The following is an 18,864-nucleotide window of genomic DNA, read 5'->3' on the forward strand; positions in this document are numbered from 1 at the left end:
AATCTACTCACAATGAGTTTATACTATTATGAGAGATTTAAAGTAGATATGAAAATACATTCAGTATAATTGTAAAGTTAAAATATATAAATATACACAAAGTAATTAAATATAAGGTAGTTTAAGAAAAAAGAACTAATACTTAAGGAGATCAGGAAAGGCTTAATGTAGATGTGCTCTGAGATGCCTCTGAAAGAGAGAATGCTTGAAATGGAGCTTGAAATAGAAGTAAAGAGAGAATATACGCCAACAATGGAAAAAGAACAGTGCAAAGGCATGAAACTGGCAAGATTTGGAAACTCATTAGATATCTAAGATAATGTCAAGATTATGAACCAAAGAAAATAGAAAAGATGATGGTGCCTTTGACATAAACAGCTAAGTTTGGAAGAAGAGGATATAAGGAGTGAGATAATGAGTTCGGTTTTAGATATATTGAGAGTAGATGTCTCGGAAGAGACAGATAAAATGGCAGAATAATAGAAAAGACAGCAAAGGTTCCACTCCCAACACTACCCTAAGTAGAACTAAAAACATATTCTAGACTGAATCCTGATTAGGAAATTCAAGAAAAAGTCACAAGGAGTCATTTTTCTAGTCCTGGCCAAAATAAAGAGAAGAAAGGTCTGTGGACACTAGGAATGAGGTCTGATCAGGAGAAAATTGTGAAGATCACATCCGCATCCAGGAACTAAATAAGAACAGAGTATTCAAGAGCAAGAAGAGGTAGCAGACCAATTCCAGGACACAGAGAACTCATGCAGAGTGTAGAAACATGTGACAACTTTGTCAGTCACTACCCATTTATGGGTTAAAGATGACTAAAGACTACAGGAGAATAATCAGGGTAGAGATCTTAGACCAAAAAGCACACAACTCTGTCACTTTGAATAAATAGGGCTTTTCAGTAGATTGATTTGGGTTGAATAGAGCAACAGTCTATTAAAATTCCAAAAGAGGAAACCTACAGGTCTCTTACTCAAATTCAAAACTAAGACAGGAATTTGCAGAGCTCTGACTATTCAGGAACAATCAAACTTGTCCAGGGTAATATCATTTATAAGTATTGAAAGCTTCCAGATCTACAACATGATCTTGAGACCATAGAATAATACAACTCTTAATATCTCCCAAAAAAAAAGTAGTAAGATTAATCCAAACACTCCTTTCAGAAGTACACAGAACCTGGTCCTCAGACAAAATATAGTCAGGTAACTTTCAGATAAAGAAATTAAAGCCATTTCTATTCATATGAAAAAATGTTCTACATCACTATTGATTAGAGAAATGCTAATTAAGACAACTTGTAGGTACCACTTTATACTTCTCAGATTGGTTGAGATGACTGGAAAAGTTAAGGACAAATGTTAGAGAGTATGTGGGAAAACTGGGACACTAATGCATTGTTGGTAGAGTTGTGAACTGATTCAACCATTCTGGAGAGCAACTGGAACTATGCCCAAAGGACTACAAAACTGGGCATACTCTTTGAACTAGCAGTGTCTCTACTGGGCTTGTATCCCAAAAGAGAAGAGGACCCACATATGTGCACAAATATTTCTAGCAGCCCTTTTTGTAGTGGCAAGAAACTGGAAACCAAGTGGATGCCCATCAGTTGGGGAATGGCTGAATAAGTTACGGTTTATAAATGTTATGGGATATTATTGTTCTGTAAGAAATGACCAGCAAGATGATTTCAGAGAAACCTGGAGAGACCTACATGAACTAATGCTAAGTGAAGTGAGTAGAAGCAAGAAAATATTGTACAATGCAACAAGATTATAAGATGATCAGTTCTGATGGATGTGGCTCTTTTCAACAATGAGGTGATTCAGGTCAATTCCAATAGAACTGTAATGGAGAGAGCTATCTGCTGCCAAATAGAGGTCTATGGGGATTGAATGTGAAATCACAACATAGTATTTTCACCTTTTTTTGTTATTTTCTTGGTTTATTTTTTCCTTTCTCATGTTTTTCTCCTTGTGAGTTGATTTTTGCTCAGCATGACAAATATGAAAATATATTTAGAAGAATCTTACAAATTTAACATATCAAATTTCTTGTTGGCTTGGGGAAGAGGAAGGAGGGAAAAGGAGAAAAATCTCGAACAAAAGATTTTGCAAAGGTGAATGTTGAAAACTATCTTTGTATGTAGTTGAGAAAATAAAATACCATTAAAAATAATTTTAAGGGGGAAAAATCAAAATACAGTTAGGAATAACAATAGGGAAATGAATAAACAAACAAAAAAAACTATGATGGGAATGCTCATAACATAAATCTAGAAAAGAATGACTCCAAAACATCTAAAGTAAAGCCTTTAAGAAAAACATACCATGAACACAATTTTAAATAGAATTCCTGGAAACAATGAAACGAGATTTAAAAGAGTTTAAATGTTTTTGTACATGAAATGAGAGTACCAAAGGGAAAAAATAAAAAGAAATGAAAGCTATGCAAGAAAGAATTTGAAGGGGTTATTAATAGCTTAGAAAAAAGAGGTATAAAACTAAGCAACAAAAACCCTAAAAATCAGAATGGACCAAATAGACATTAATGAGTCCATGACCCAGCAAGTAATTTTAAAACAATGTCAATCAACTAATAAAATGAAAGAAAATATAAAACAAGATGGGAACACTTTAATCATCACTGGACTATTGTTTGAAAGTAGTGATTGAAAAAAGACATAATAATTCAAGAAATCATAAATGTTCTCAGATTTTTAGAACAAAGAATAAATTGGTAATAAAAAGAAAATACCATTTACCTCCTAAAGAAACTAAAAATTGAAAACTTTCAGAAATATTACAGTCAAAATCTTAAATTTTCAGATCAAAGAAAATGAAATGAAAAAACCAGAAAGGCAAAATTCAAATACCAAAGAGCCAGAGTCAAGATAATGCAGTGATTAGCATGCAAAGAAGCAGAAACCTTTTATAAAAAAAAAGCAGAAAGCAAAAAATACAGACTTATAGTCAAAAATAATTTACCTGCAAAATTGAGGATAATCCTACAATGGTAAAAAAAAATTATCTTTAATGAAATAGAGGATTCCAGGTATTCCACAGGAAAATACTAAATATGACTAGAAAATTAACATTACCACAGAAATCAAGATTAGCATAAAAAGCCTTTGTGGGGGTTAAAAAGTAATTAAAATCAGAGTTTATCCATGAACTTGGCTGAACAAGTTATGGCATATAAATGTGATAGAATACTATTGTGATATAAGAAATGAAAAAAAAAATGATTTCAGAGAAACCTTGAAAGTCTTGTATGAATGAAGATTTAATATTGAGTAAAGGGAGAAGAACCAAGAGAATAATGTATACAAAGAAAATAATATTGTAATATCATACAACTTTGAAAATTTTAGAGACTCTGATCAGCATAATGGCCAGCCAAAATTCCACAGTACCAACAATAAAACATGCTACTTACAGCATAAGGTATAAGACCTTATAGATATAAGACTAATGAGTTATATTTTTGGGATCTAGTCACAGAACTGTTTTGGGTGACTGTATATTTTTGTAACAGGAACTTTGTTTTTCTTTCTTTCTCAACTAGAGAAAGTAGAAAAGACAAAAGGGAAGTTTTTGATGACTGAAAAAAAAAAAAAGGTTAATTTAAAAAGATAAGGTCAAACCCAAGCTAAGGTCAAAATAGTTATGTGAAAGACAATACCCTAAGGAAGCATAAGATAATATAGTTTGCCTGTGAGATCTCTGAGTAAGGGAAGAATTTATGACAAAATAAGAGTCAGAGTATCATGACATATAAAATGGATAATTCTGATCATATAAAATAAAAAAAGGTTTTGCACAAACAAAATCAATGAATCCATAATTAGAAGAAAAACAGAAAACCGAAGGGGGAATTTTTATCAAGTATCTCTGATAAAGGCGTCATTTCCCAAATATAAAGAGAATTCAGTCAAATTTATAAGAATGTAAGTTATCCCCCAATTGTTAAATATTAAATCAGTTTTCAGAGAAAGAAATCAAAGTTATCCATAGGCAAATAAAATGCTCTAAATCATTAATGATTAGAAAAATGCAAATTAAAACAACTCTGAGATATCACTTCATACCTATCAAATAGGCTAACATGGTAGAAAGGAAAATAACAAATGTTGAAAGGGATATAGGAAAATTGGGACACTAATTCACTATTGGGGAGTTATGAAGTGAGCCAACCATTCCAGAGAACAATTTGGAACTATACCCAAAGGGTTATTATAAAACCATATATGCCCTGAAGTAGCATTACTAGGTCTGTAGCCCAAGATAAAAAGGAAAATGATCTATATTTACAAAAACATTTATAGCAGCATTTTTGTGGTATCAAAGAAGTGGCAATTGAGACAGCTAGATGACGCAGTGGACAGAGCACTGAGCTTGGAGGCAGGAAGACAATTCAAATCTGTCTTTGTACACTTAACACTTCCTAGCTGTGTGACCCTGGACAAGTCACTTAACTCCAATTGCCTCAGAAAACAACAACAAAGAATTGGCTATTGAAGAGATGCTCATCAATTGAAGAATGACTAAATGATATGACTGTGATGGAATACTATGGTGTACTGAGAAATGATCACTAGGATGCTATCCAAAAATTAAAAAAAACTGAACTTACATGAACTGATACAATCTGAAGTGAGCAGAACAAGGATATTGTACGTGGTAACAGATATATTGTACAATGATCAACCATGAATGACTTAGCTATTCTCAGCAATAAAATTATCTTAGACAATTCCAAAAAACTCATGATGTGATTTCATTTGTTTGAATTTTGCTATAATATCAGATAATAACTCCCTCTACATTTTAGTACAAAATTAGGTGTTTGTTGTTGTTTTGTTCATGTAGCAAAAAAATAAGTAAAGCATAAAAAAAAAAAATACTATCCTCCTCCAGAGAAAGAACTGATAAAGTCTGATTAACTTACTGAAACATATTTTTTATTTTAATTTTCTTGAGATTTTTTTGTCTGTTTTCTTTTTACCACATTACTAATGTGGAAATATGTTTTAGATAATTTTATATATATATATTAACTTACATCAAATTGCTTACCTGCTAAATGAGGAGGGAGAAGGGAGAAAAAGAGAATTCGAAACTCAAAATTTTAAAAATAAATGTTAAAAATTTTTGTTTTTAATTGGAAAACACTCTTTAAATATGTCTTTGGGGCATCCATGTTGTTTAATAGGCAACTGGAACAATCAATGAATAATGTTCCTTCCAAAGCAGCTACTGAGAATGCATACTCATACCCTTCCAGGACAAGAATGATCAGCCTCGATATTCTTAAAGTGTTAGTGAAATACACAGTTCAAAAATGAAATGTCTCAATTTAAATATAAAAACTGATCATTAGCTATTTCTAAATATTTTAACACAACACAATTTAACATCTTTGCATTTTCAAAATAATAATAATGAGGGAATAAGCATTTATTAAGTACCCATTATGTGCCAGGCATTATACTAAGCACTGTGTATTCACATATAGAGAGAAAGATTAAGTGATATGTCCAACAGCATACAATTTTGGAAGTATCTGACACTCAATTTGAACTGAGATCTCCAGACTTTGGATTAGGATTCTATTTACTCTGCTACCCAGATGCATCCAAATACTACACAAAATTTGACCATGATTATCAACCCACTCTCTCCCAATGTGATCTAGTTAACTAGATAAGGATTTTTCAAAGGAATACCAACTTTTTTCAAATGCTCAAATCAAGGCAATTCTTTAAGAATACAATAATCATTTTGTAATGGGAGTAACAATATATAATTGTTTAGTTGGACACTATCAACAATGTTTTTCTTTTCTTAGTAACAGTGTCAAAATCCTATTTTTCCCTCCTTCATATCAACACTCAAATAAATCTGTGAAGCTCTTATTTCATCAGCATACAAAAATGTACAAAACTATCTCGGGAATGCTTTTGGAAGGGGATCACATTCAATTATTTTGAATAGTTATTGAAAGTGAAGTGTATATAGCATATTGGGTCAGGTACTATTGAATATGATAGGTGTTACATGAAAAGAGTACTACAAGCTATTTGACTAAATATTATACTTATTAGAAAAAGGAGACATACATTAGAATCAGAGGACTTCACATAGTACATGTTGATTTGGGTGGTATGTGGTCTCAACAAAGAACTGTCAAGTAAAGGGATAAGCAGACTATATACCAAATAAAGATTAAAGCCTTTTTCTTTACAGCTCATGAGCTAAGAATGATTTTTTATTTTTCTATAAAATTTTAGTGTATTATAAAATATAAAAATCATACTTTGCTCAGGATTTGTACAAAAACAGGAAGAGAGAGATTTGGCCATTGTGCCATAGTGTGCCAACCTCTATTCTAAGAGAAAGAGCAATGGATTCTTAACAAAAGTAGTTTCAAGTCCACTATATTTTAATGGGCCTCATTTTCCAATCTTCAAAATGAAACTGCTACCCTTCTGTTAAATTTGTAGAATAGCTTAAAATCAGTATAGTAATAGAACTAGACAAATTATTTCATTAGTTTAGGGAACTCTAGAGGAGGAAATTCACTCTACTAATGGAAAGAAGCATTTTCTATGCAATACATACTCTTCTGTACAGAGAGCATAACAGTTAAGTGAATTGCCCAGGATCACATTGCCACTTGGGGTCAGAAGAACTTGAACCCAAATTTTTCTGGTTTCAAGGCTATTTTTTCTATCCAATAGGATATGCTGCCTCTCCCATTTTAAATAATAATGAGAAAATAAAAACAATAACATAAAGCAGAAATTAAAAATTGCACTTCCAGACCTCATCGCATATAACATTCCCCAAAATCTTCTTTTATTTTAAGTTATTAAAACTTTTTTTTTTAAGCTTTAAATTTAAAACTGAAATTTAGAGGGCATTTTGCATAATCTAGAACAATAGTCATCATTCCCATTGTTTTTTTTTTTTTTTAAAGGAAGACTAGACCAATGGAATAGACTGGATAAGAAAGAAATAACTGAACTTAATAATCCAAGGTCCAATAAACCCCCAAACATGGACTACATAGGAAAAAACTCTTTTCCTGACAGAAATTTCTATGAACACTGCCAAGTGTTGAGTTGAGAGTAACCTCTTAAAGCTTTTGGTTTCTCTGTCTGTTTCATGTACTTTCTCATGGCAGTCCAACCACCACTTACATGTCTAATTAGTCTTCCTAAAGTATACAATATGTGACCCCACTATTCAGTAAACTATGGCTTCCTATGACCTCAAGGATCAAATAAAAAGTCTGTATGGCATTCAAAGCCTTTCACAAACTGGCCCCAAATTAACTTTCTGTTATTTATTTATTTTTTTGGCCTTACTTCTCTTTGCTCACTGAAATTCAGTGACACTGTCCTTCTTGCTATTCATCACAAAAAACTTGTCATCTCTTAACCCAAGGAATTTTCATTGGATCTTCCCTAGATCTAAAATTTCTTCCCTCAAATTCAAATACTGATTTCCAAGACTCAGCTAAAAACCTCATCTTCTATGATAAACCTTTCTTGATTCTCCTTATTGTTGATAGTGTTTCTCTCTATTAATTGTTATATTATCTCTATATATCATGTTAATTACATTAGTTATATGCATATATAAATATATACAGATGTAAGCATATATATAAATGTATATTTTCAAAGTGGGGACTGTCTTTTGCCTTTCTTTGTATTTCTAATGCTTAGCACACTGGCTGGAATATGGCAGGTGCTTAAAATTCTTATTAACTGACATTAGTATCTCTCACTGTTATGCCTAATGGGTGAATTAGTTCTTAACCAATCAAGAGACTGTTTTTGTTCAGTTATTTCAATTGTATCTGACTCTTCTTCATTTTATTTGATGTTTTCTTAGCAAAGATACTAGATGATATGTCATTTCCTTCTCCAGATCATTTTGCAGATGAGGAAACTGAGGCAAACATAATTGAGTAACTTTCCTGGGGTTATACAGGTTTGAATTCATGAAAATGAATCTTTCTTATTCCAAGCTCAGTGTACTGTTCCATCAAGGAAAAGGAATAAAAATGATTTTACTCCTGCATAAACTGCATAAAACTGAGATTTTTGTACAGACAAAATTAATGAGATTAGTACAAAAAGAGAATTTTTTGCCTCAACAATTAACCATGATTATAGTAACTCTTATCATAATTCTTGGATGTATGTGTCCAACTATCTCCTTATAGGCCTATCCATCAGCCATGTAATTTGTACTCTTTTTCCATTTCATCAAATTTATTTTTTAAGGAATTGTTTTCTTCAGTCAATTCCTGTGTTTTCTTTTCCAAGGTGCTGGCTCTTTTTGCCAACTTTTCATAATTCTTCTGTATAAAACTCATTTCTTTTTTCCACTTTTCTTCTTTCTCTCTTAAAATTCCTTTTGAACTCTTCCAAAAGAGCTTTTGAGCTGGGGAGCAGTTCGTATCTCCCTTTTGAGGCTTCACCTTTGCTGTCCTCTTCTGGGTTTGTGTTCTGATCTTCCCTTCTCCATAGTAGCTTTGTATACTCAGAGCTCTTTTTGCTTTTTTGCTCATTTTTAGAAGTTGAGCTCAACTCCTAGGACATAAAGAAAATTGTTCCAAGTTCTTTTATAGGACAGGGATCTCTCACTGACTGCACCGGGATGGACTGGAGCTGGGGCTGGTGGTGGCTTGTAGGCTTTTCCACTAAGCTGGGTGACCCTGCCCAAGTCCTACCCACTATTCTGGAGTTTGGAAGCTCACAACTTATTTTCTGTAGTTGCACTGGAAGTCTCATAGCTGGTCTGCTGATACACTGGCCTTCTGATTCAAGATAGAGTAGCCAACTCTGCTGTACTTGAGCGAAGAGCCTCCTGCCAGATTCCTTGGCACCAGACCTTTCTTTCCTAAAGTCCTTCCAAAATATCCTAACCCGGGAAATTATTAAACTCCAAATGTTTGTGGATTCTCACACTCCAGATTTATCTGTTCAGAGGCTTGATCTAGTGTTGATTCTGAAAGAAGCTGGGGAAAGCTCAGGCAATATTCTGTCTATTCTCTGCCAATTTGGCTCCACCAACACTCCCTCTTGCAACTTTTTGGACTTAATACTTTTCTCTGATCAACATTCCCCTCAGCGTGTTAGAATGGAAGTTCCTTGAGGTTTTGTTTTTGTGTTAGAATCATTTGCTTAATACAGTTCTTCAATTGTGATAGGTATTTAATAAGCATTTTTCATAAATTGATTCATATTGAGATAAATGTCAAACAACTCAGGTTTCAAGTTATATATCTATCAAAAGAGGTAAAATAGTCAACACTAAAAAAGGTTGTTAAAACATAGGAATATTAACACATTATTGATAGATCTGATCAACTATTCTGGAAAGCAATTTATAATGATGTAAGGCAAGTAATTAACAGACACATGGTAAAGATTTACATGAACTGATCCACTGCTAAGTAGAACCAGAAAAATAATATATACAATGACTAAAGTAACGTAAATGGAAAGAGCAACAACAAAATGATCATAACTGAATGGCATGAAATCATAATGACTAAGTTAGGACTCAAAGAAGAGATATGAGAATCTCCCACTCTTATTTACAAAGTTCAAGAATTATAAGTGTGTGGGACACTAATACATTGTTGGTGGAATTGTGAATACATCCAGCTACTCTGGAAAGCAATTTGGAACTATGCTCAAAAAGTTATCAAACTGTGCATACCTTTGACCCAAGAGTGTTACCAATGGGCTTATATCCCAAAGAGATTTTAAAGAAGGGAAAGGGACCTGTATGTGCAAGAATGTTTGTGGCAGCCCTCTTTGTAGGGCCAGAAACTGGAAACTGAGTGGATGTCCATCAATTGGGAAATGGCTGAATAAAATTGTGGTATATGAATATTATAGAATATTATTGTTCTGTAAGAAATGACCAGCAGGATGATTTCAGAAAGGCTTGAAGAGACTTACATGAACTGACGCTGAGTGAAATGAGCAGGACCAGAAGATCATTATATACTTCAACAACAATACTATATGATGATCATTTCTGATGGACGTGGTCCTCTTAAACAATGAGATGAACCAAATCAGTTCCAATAGAGCAGTAATGAACTCAACCAGCTACATCCAGGGAAAGAACTCTGAGAGATGACTATGAACCACTACATAGAATTCCCAATCCCTCTATTTTTGTCCTCCTGCATTTTTTATTTCTTTCACAGGCTAATTGTACACTATTTCAAAGTTCCACTCTTTTTATACAGCAAAATAACTGTTTGGACATGTATACATATATTGTATTTAACTTATACTTTAACATATTTAACAGGGGAAGGGGTGGCAGGAAGGAGGGAAAAAGTTAGAACAAAAGGATTTGCAACTGTTAATGCTGAAAAATTACTTATGCATATATCTTGTAAGTAAAAAGCTATAATAAAAAAAAGAATTATAAGTGTGGAACATTATAAGATATTACAGATTTTTTCAGTGAGTTGATTAATTTTGCTGAATGTCAGAACCTCTCTTCCAGAATATATGTGTACATTTAATAATTTTTCTAACATATCTGGTGAAGATGTACATATTTTAACTTCCACATAAATTTAAATCCCTTTGGTTCCACAATGTCAAGAAGTACTTTATTCAGAGAAGATGTTAATTAGCATTTCTCAATATGTAATAGTGGTTACTATGGGTTACAATGAAGTTGTTATGAATGGGTTATATCACTGAGGAATTCAAAATAGATCTTGTTGTATCATTTCCATGTCCAGAAACTTTTAGTGACTTTGTAATTTCATATTATAAGCAAAAATATATCCGTGAGATGCAAACTCCACTCTCTATCTGCAACTGACTTCTTCTTTAATCTGCTTTCCCATCCCCCACCAAAGTCCCACTCCAGATTTACTCACTCCTTCCTTGTGCATTCTGGAATACTGAGGTATGCAGAACTAACAAAATAGCTTTCATTTAAAACCTCTTTCTTTATCACTTAATGTTCTTTGGCACTCACTAAGAACTGGATTCTCTCCCATAATACATTTCTGATAAGGTGACACAGTACTGATCTGATTTTATTTGCAATTCAGAAATCACTGTGGAGTTGCTCCCCACAGACATGTCTTGAATCTGCTTCTGCTACTCTCACTCAATAACCTCTCTTCTGAAGTTCATTGCTATTGTTCAGTCATTTTCAGTGATATGAAATGTGTGTTCCCATTTGGGGTTTTCTTGGCAAAGACATTGGAAGTGTTTGCAGTCCCATCTCTCTAGCTCATTGTAAATGAGGAAATTGAGGCCCATGGTCACCTAGCTGAAAAGGGCCTAAGGCCAGATTGGAACTAGCAACATGTTCACGCACAATAGCAGCCCCTTGCTGCACCCAAACTTATCACCCAATTAAGATTTTCTTGGCTGTTATCTACCAGAGATCTATCATATTACCTACTCCTTACATTCCATGGCTGGCTCAGTTTTACTCTTTACCTTAACTTCTGTCTTCATGATATGGAGCTTCACTTTCCAGACCTTCAATCTATATAGTTTTCATAATGTATTCCTCCATTTCACCTCAACTACACGTGGAGATGGTCAGACTTTCAATCCTGCCCTCGGCCACGTGTGTTCCATTTTCACAATCTTCCAAACTGCTGTTAGAACATCTTTTATCATTGTTTTTTCTGTTCTGCTTTATGATTAATTCTGTTCTTCATCCTCACCCCTTTCTTATATCAACTCTTTGGTGAATCAGTTGAACTCTACATTATTCATTAAAGATGAAACCCTTCTCTCTGTATCCTATTTGCCATGTCAGTTCCAAACCTTGAATTACTTCCAAGATCTGCTGCCTTCACTTGTATAGTAATTAAACTATGCTGACTGAGTCTATTACAGATTTATGTTATATAATCTCAACTATGTCCTCATTGCAACAAGACTATGCTTTTATGCGATTCTAAATACACTGTTAACTCACTACAGTGGCTATTCAAAGCTTTTTTCCTCCATCTTTAAACTTTTCATGGCCCTTCTCCTCAATTTTTAAACTAACAGCGGCATAGCTAAATGATATGACATGAGGAGAAAGGGAAAAGAAGGATCTCTTGGCAATGGGACTCAGTTTTTTCAATTAAATGTCAGGTGCCACTGTTCTCCTCATGTCATATCATTTAGATGAATTTCCCCACTATTTCATCCTTCACTCTTGTCTCATTTGAAGAAGTGATCTTTCTCTTTGCCTTGCCAAAGCAAACCCTTGAAACTCACTTTGATCCCATCCCATTCTGTCTTCAAGTAGATTGTCACATCACTTCCATTCACTCATTAATCTTCAATTTCTGTTACTGCTTTCCTGGTCCCTACAAACATTACCATGTCTCTGGACCCTTTAAAAAAGGTCATCAATTGTAGGCAGCTTTTAAAAGAAGATTAGTCATAAAAATGGGGAGAGACAGAATAGCTAGCAGTCTATTTTCAAGCCTCATCATGTAACTGGAATTACTCTCTAAAATTACTAAGTCAAATGGTCTTTTCTCAATTCTAATAACTCTTGACTTCTTTGCAACCTTTGACACTGTTATTCATTCACTCTTTTTAAAAAATATTCTTTTACCTTAAGTTTTATTGGCATCTTTCTCTCCTGGTTTTCCTCCTAAATGTCATAATTATCAGTCTCTTTTTCCTCTGTCTTTTTTATCTTCCATTAGGTCACAGTCACATGTGTGTTCACCAAGACTCCATCCTGATCTCTTTTTTTCTTCTCTCTCTCTATTATCTCACTTGCTGTTCTTAATCAGTTTTCATGGATTCAATTATCTTTATGCAGATGATTCCACTCTATTTATCCAGCCTTAACTTATTCACTCCTGATTTCCAGACTCACATTATCAACTGCTTATTAAACATTTTGATTTGGATGTCCTGTACCTATCTGAAACTGAACAGGTCCAAACCAGAACTCATCATTTTGTCCCTCAAAACTCCCCTTTTCCAAACTTTCCTATTACTCTCAGAGGTACCATCATACCTCCCAATCACTTAATTTCTCATAATTTTTGTGTCATCTGCAATTTCTCACTTGAATTAAATCTACAAATCCAATCCATTATCAAGTTTTATCATTTCTACAGAAATAAATGAAGACTTTTTGAACATAAGAACTTATATCATAATATAAAAGTAAATAATTTTGAGAATTTATAAACAATGAAGAATGAATAGAATGAAGAGGACAATTATAATTCATATACTGTACAAACAAACAACTTTGAAAGCTGGAAGAGCTATAATTAATAAAAAGGCTATTAGTGGTTCCAGATAAGTAATATGGAGAGACATTGGATTTAGGGATATGGAATGATATCCATACAAATATCTCTTTTTTTTATCCATCTATTTATTATTTGTATATAACCATTGAGAGAATATGTATTATTTGACTGTGAATTTATTACAAAAAAGTTTATTTTTCTTTTCTTTTTCCTTCAATAGGTACATAAATGGTAGGAAGGGAAGAAACTAGATTTCTCTTAATTTTTTTTTAAATAAAGGAGATATGAGAGGCTATATGAACATTCAAGAGGCTATTACATATTATTAACTGTTTTACTTTGTTACAAGAGCCCTCTCAGAAGTGAGAGTAATCTGTAAATGTTTTTAATGTTAAAAAAATTAATAAAACTCAAAGTGTAAATATGGGGAGGAAAAAGAAATCAGAATAATGATGATGATGATGATGATGATGATGATGATGATGATGATGATGATGATAATGATGATGAAGAAAAGAATATATCCATACTATAGCAGGGTCATATGAAGTTATACTGAGGATTTTGCCTGAAGAAGACTCAGAAGGGAAATAATAATTATCTTGAAGTATCTGAAGAGCTGTTATATGAAACAAATGCTAGAAATTAGAAAAACATTGTTTTTTAGTTTTAAAAATTTAGAAATTTTTTTTGTTCCTATCAGTTAAAGAAAAACTTTCTGATAATTAGTGGTATCCCAAAATAAAACAGGCTCTGACTGGAGGATAGGTGGTCTGCAAGCAAAGTCTGGATTACAACATGTGGGTTATGTTGTAATGATGATTCTTTTAATTGCTATGGATATGAGGTCCTTGGTTCTCTCCCAACTCTAAAAATTTTCAATATTTCAGTATACTTTTGATTCCTCCAATAGCCTATTTCAACACTTAAAAAGATCTCTGATTAGGGTCTTCCCAGAATAGATCATGCAATCTTTTTATTTCATGGTTGATAATGTCATGAGTTACTATGGCATTGACAGATTGACAGATAGATACACACAGACACACACACACACACACACACACACACACACACACATTATCATCATCATCATAAGGCTATCATTGGTTATAAGTATCTTTTGCCAGACAGTCAAGTAGCCTTTTTTTAAGCACTTATTATGTACCAGGCCGTGTGCTAAATGCTGGTGAAATTAAAAAAAAAGAAGAAAGCCACTCCTCAAAAATGTTTTAAAAACTCTCTAAAAACCCAACATAAACTTTGCAAGATTCGAAAGTGATTTACTTCACTAGAATAGATACTTACCACCTAGAAGTAACCTCTAAATCTTGGAAAAGACTGTGGATACAATCTTGCTAAATTTTTTTTTTCTAAACTCCTTAATTTTACAGACAAGGTAACCACAATTCAGAGAAGTTGAATGATTTTCCTAAGGTTATAATATAAAATCTAAACTTTGTTTAGGAAGGAAAATAAAATTCCTCAAAATTTCAAGAAGTTACACAAGTAAACTAAAATAATAAGGGAAACTCCCTGACTTCTCAGGAAAGGAGAGGAAACACTGCAAATTTTGCTTGGCAGCAAACCTATAAGCATCATGCATTGTTCACAAACTAAGTAGAGCTCTCTACTTAAACTATAATAGCAATAACTCCTAAATTATAATAACTTTGTAGAACATTTATTTACATTCTGAATTAATGCAAATGACTACTTAAGTAGTATCACAAACAGGCTGTTTCATAACAATATAACATTTAATTGTTGATTGATAATATAATATGTAGGCATATTTTAGTTTCTGAAAGTATATCAATGAAGTCCAATCAAATACTTTTTTAATACTTAGCAAAATATTAAGTGCTGAATAGGATGGATTCAAATCTTCTGTAGTACCAAACACCTTTTACATAATTTCACAGAAATTATTTAATATTCAAGTGTTCAACAGGTCACTTGATTCTGAGCTATAAGTATAAATGGAGAAAGAAAGGAAGCTGGAACTCAGTTTTGCTGAACTAAATCACTATTTTCCCCAAAATGCCCTAAATACAGGGATAAGAAATAAATCCAAGATTTATGTGTAATTATTTCCTGCAACAAAGAGAATTCAGCAAGTATATCTTAGGGAATGTATCAAAGGATCGATTATACCTAATTCTTTTTTATCTTTTTTATTTCTTTCCTTAAAAGAACAAAACAAAACAAAACAACTGGATATATTTATTTTCCCCAGGCTGAAGTGCACTGGCCACTAACAGGCATAATCCCACTGTGGTGATGACTTCATTTCTGACCTGGTCTGGTTCACACCTCTTTAAACTGGTTTAATTCAATATGTTGGTGATGTAAAACTTAGTAAAAGATTCAACTGGCTTTATCTCTATGCAAAAAAGAAAATTATACTTGCTTTTATTTCTGATTAAATAATTATTTCTATAGCTTAATTGTAAAGAAAACAAATCATAACAAGGCAGCCTCGTGTAATAAAAAAAGCACTATATTTACTCAGAGGACCTGGACTCAATACTTAAGTCTAGGAAAGTAAGCCTAGGTAACTTAAAAACCACAATTTCTTTATCTGTAAAACAAAGTTATATCAGATTCAATCAAAGATCCTTTTGACTTCTAAATCTATTTTTCTAATGCTCTGTAAATCTGGTTAACAAATTTTCATTTGTACATGTTTTCAATGTAATTTTTTAAAAAATCTATTCATAAGTCTAATTATTCAAATATACCTTATTGTGAAGTAGTATTGACTCGGCTCCTCAAAGCCCTTGCCAGTGGAGTACAAATTCTAGCAGTTTCTACCAAGCCAGAAAAGATTTTAGTATGGCCAAGGGGATTGTATGATTTGAGTACCAGTTTAATTACAGGAGACTAGTCACCAAGTGGACTGAGAGGCACTGAATTTTTCTACTACAGTGCAATTCTTAAAGCCTATCCATTAAATCTGAGAGGGTTTTTAAACTGTACTAATAAAGGGAAAAGAGATATATAGATTTAAATACACACATATATGTTTACATGTGTATATATATATATCCATTTGTACAAATATATTTGTGTGTTTATGTATATATACTATATATCTACATATGTATTATGTATTACACACACACACACATACACATGTTTATTTCTTTTCTTTTACTCCGTATAAAAACTATCCAGAAAATTAGAAACAAGTTATTTGTCACTGAAACCTTCTAACATAATGAAAAAGTGGACAATTTGCATTCATTTTAGTAGCATCTAGTATTTTCATTTCTGTACTGTTCTTAAAGCTCTTTAAAAATGACTACTTTTTTTTCTAGTGCTTCAAATACATAAGATATAAATGCAATATTTTGCAAAGTGTATATTTGCTTTGTTATATCTTTATCTCTGCAAGGTTAACATAAAGAGATTTTTTTTTAACATTCACCTTTAGCTGCAGTGTCTTCTCTAAGTTTTCAATCTTCCTTTCAGCAGCTTTAAGCCTCTTGAGGTCCTTGGAGTCTTTAAAACACGTCTTTGGGGACAGAGACCTTGAACGTTTCACAGGTGGTTCCTCGAGAATAAAACAAGGACATGGTTGAACTAGTTGGAACACTGGATTATGAAAGACATGCAAAATTAAAGAACAAGTAATTTTGAATACTAATAATGAATTATAAAAAAAATCCTGCATGGAATACCAGAGAAATAACAAGCAGAATTACCACAGTGCTACCGCTAAAGGTTTCTCTGTGACTCGTTAATGAGAATATTCATTTACATTTACATTGTTTCTTTCAGAATAATGATGTCCCATTAGGGAAGACTAAAGGGTTATAGACTCAGAAATGCAAGAAACCTCATTACAAAGGAGGGGATGGAGGCTGGTCTAATTGCTCTATAAGGGTCCAAGGTTACACTTGATAGGACAACCAGAAACAAGAGGGAAAGGATTTTTTTTCCCTTTGAAATAGTTTAACACACTGTGAAGTTGAAGGAACAATATGCTTGAGGAATATAAATACAACAGACAGTAGATCTTATACCATAATGACCATATGGTCATTAACTATAATGTGGCTAACTAGAGACAAGAATATGTGTTTATATTATGTACAGCTTCATATAGCAATCTGGAGAAGGAATATGTGAAAGCACCTCTATTAAGCTGGGCAGCATCTTGTTCATACTTCATGTCCTCATGAAAATAAGAAATAAAGTTCTATTCAAAATATTCCCTCTCATATTCTAAATTTTTATGAGGAATAATGAACTGTCCAGAAGTATTTTTTCAACTTCAGTAACTATAAACAAGCTAACATTAGGACCTATAAATGTTAATTCAAAATTTTATAATTTTTAACATTTAAAAATATTTTAGGCTGTCTAAGCTATTCAAACAATAGCAAAAACCAAATTCTATAATTATGCCAAGTGAACATTTTCTATAAGAACTACATATTATTTTAGAATTAGCAAATAAAATGCCACCTTAGATCCCTAAGTCTACTCTTAAGTAGATCAAGATTTTTGTTCAAATCATAAGACAAAATGGCAAGCTTTAAAAGAAAAAATTATTTGGATTAATAAACACTTTCATCACACTGCTTTTCTAGAAATATAATATATCATTAGCAAAGTAACATTTTGATTAAAATAATTAAACAATATAAAACTTGAAGAGAAACATTTTGAAACTTGTTATTTTGAGGAGAAAAAAATTAGTTTTATTAACTGATCTGGAGACAACATTTTTACAATGTAAGACTGTTACATTGATATTTTAATTAAATAAAGTTTTCTAATTATCTTTGAGATAATGCCAACACATGCAATGATTACTTTAAAAAGAAAATAAAGATATGAAAATTTTCACATGAGTAATTATACCATTATAAAAATCTCAATTTCTTCATTAATTACAATACAGAGTTCTTTGTATCTGTGATGAGGGGGAAATAATTTAATATTATTTTACTCTATGTAAATAGGATAGGTAAGTAGAGAAAAGCTGTGATTTGATTTGTGTAAGCAATTCCCTGGGAACAAAAGCCTTCTACCAATACAGATCAGAAACTATTAAACAACCTCTAATCTTATTTCCTGGAATATCAAGTGGTTAAATAACTTATACAGTATCTCAAAAACAGCATTGCCAAAAGCTGGGCTTGAACCTAAGACTTCCTGACTTTAGAATCAGTTCTTTATCCACAATTTATACTGTTTTTCACATGTGAAATATAACTAAATGAAAGGTTAATTATTGATTCTTCTGGTTTTTAAAACACATATGATTATACTAAAATAGTTATTTTGAGATAAAAAAGCATTTGTCAGTTGAAATGAATGTGTCAAGCTTGATCAGCAATTTATCAACTAGTCATTTTAATATCAACAAAATTATTTTTATTTTGGGGGAAAATAAACATATGAGATCTTCAACACATTACTTGGAACACTATAAATATTAATTTTTAAATGTATAAATAAATGATCCTCTAAGCAATTTATGAATCTATCATGTTTTGTTCAACAAAGTAAAACTTTTTACTTCAAATTGAGTTATTTTAATGCGTCTTT

The 18,864-nt window shown here is 32.3% G+C and overlaps 1 protein-coding gene across 1 annotated transcript in view; it reads right to left on the minus strand.

The window, feature by feature from the left end:
• The window catches only part of CNTLN (centlein), a 446,067-nt gene that overhangs the window by 203,858 nt on the left and 223,345 nt on the right, over window positions 1-18,864 (minus strand). Inside the window, exon 11 of the mRNA XM_051970804.1 lies at window positions 16,733-16,858. Coding sequence (XP_051826764.1) covers window positions 16,733-16,858 — 126 coding nt within the window. The remainder of the gene's footprint in view (window positions 1-16,732; window positions 16,859-18,864) is intronic.

The sequence above is a fragment of the Antechinus flavipes genome, chromosome 1 (assembly GCF_016432865.1).
Source record: "Antechinus flavipes isolate AdamAnt ecotype Samford, QLD, Australia chromosome 1, AdamAnt_v2, whole genome shotgun sequence".
NCBI classification, from domain to species: Eukaryota; Metazoa; Chordata; class Mammalia; order Dasyuromorphia; family Dasyuridae; genus Antechinus; species Antechinus flavipes.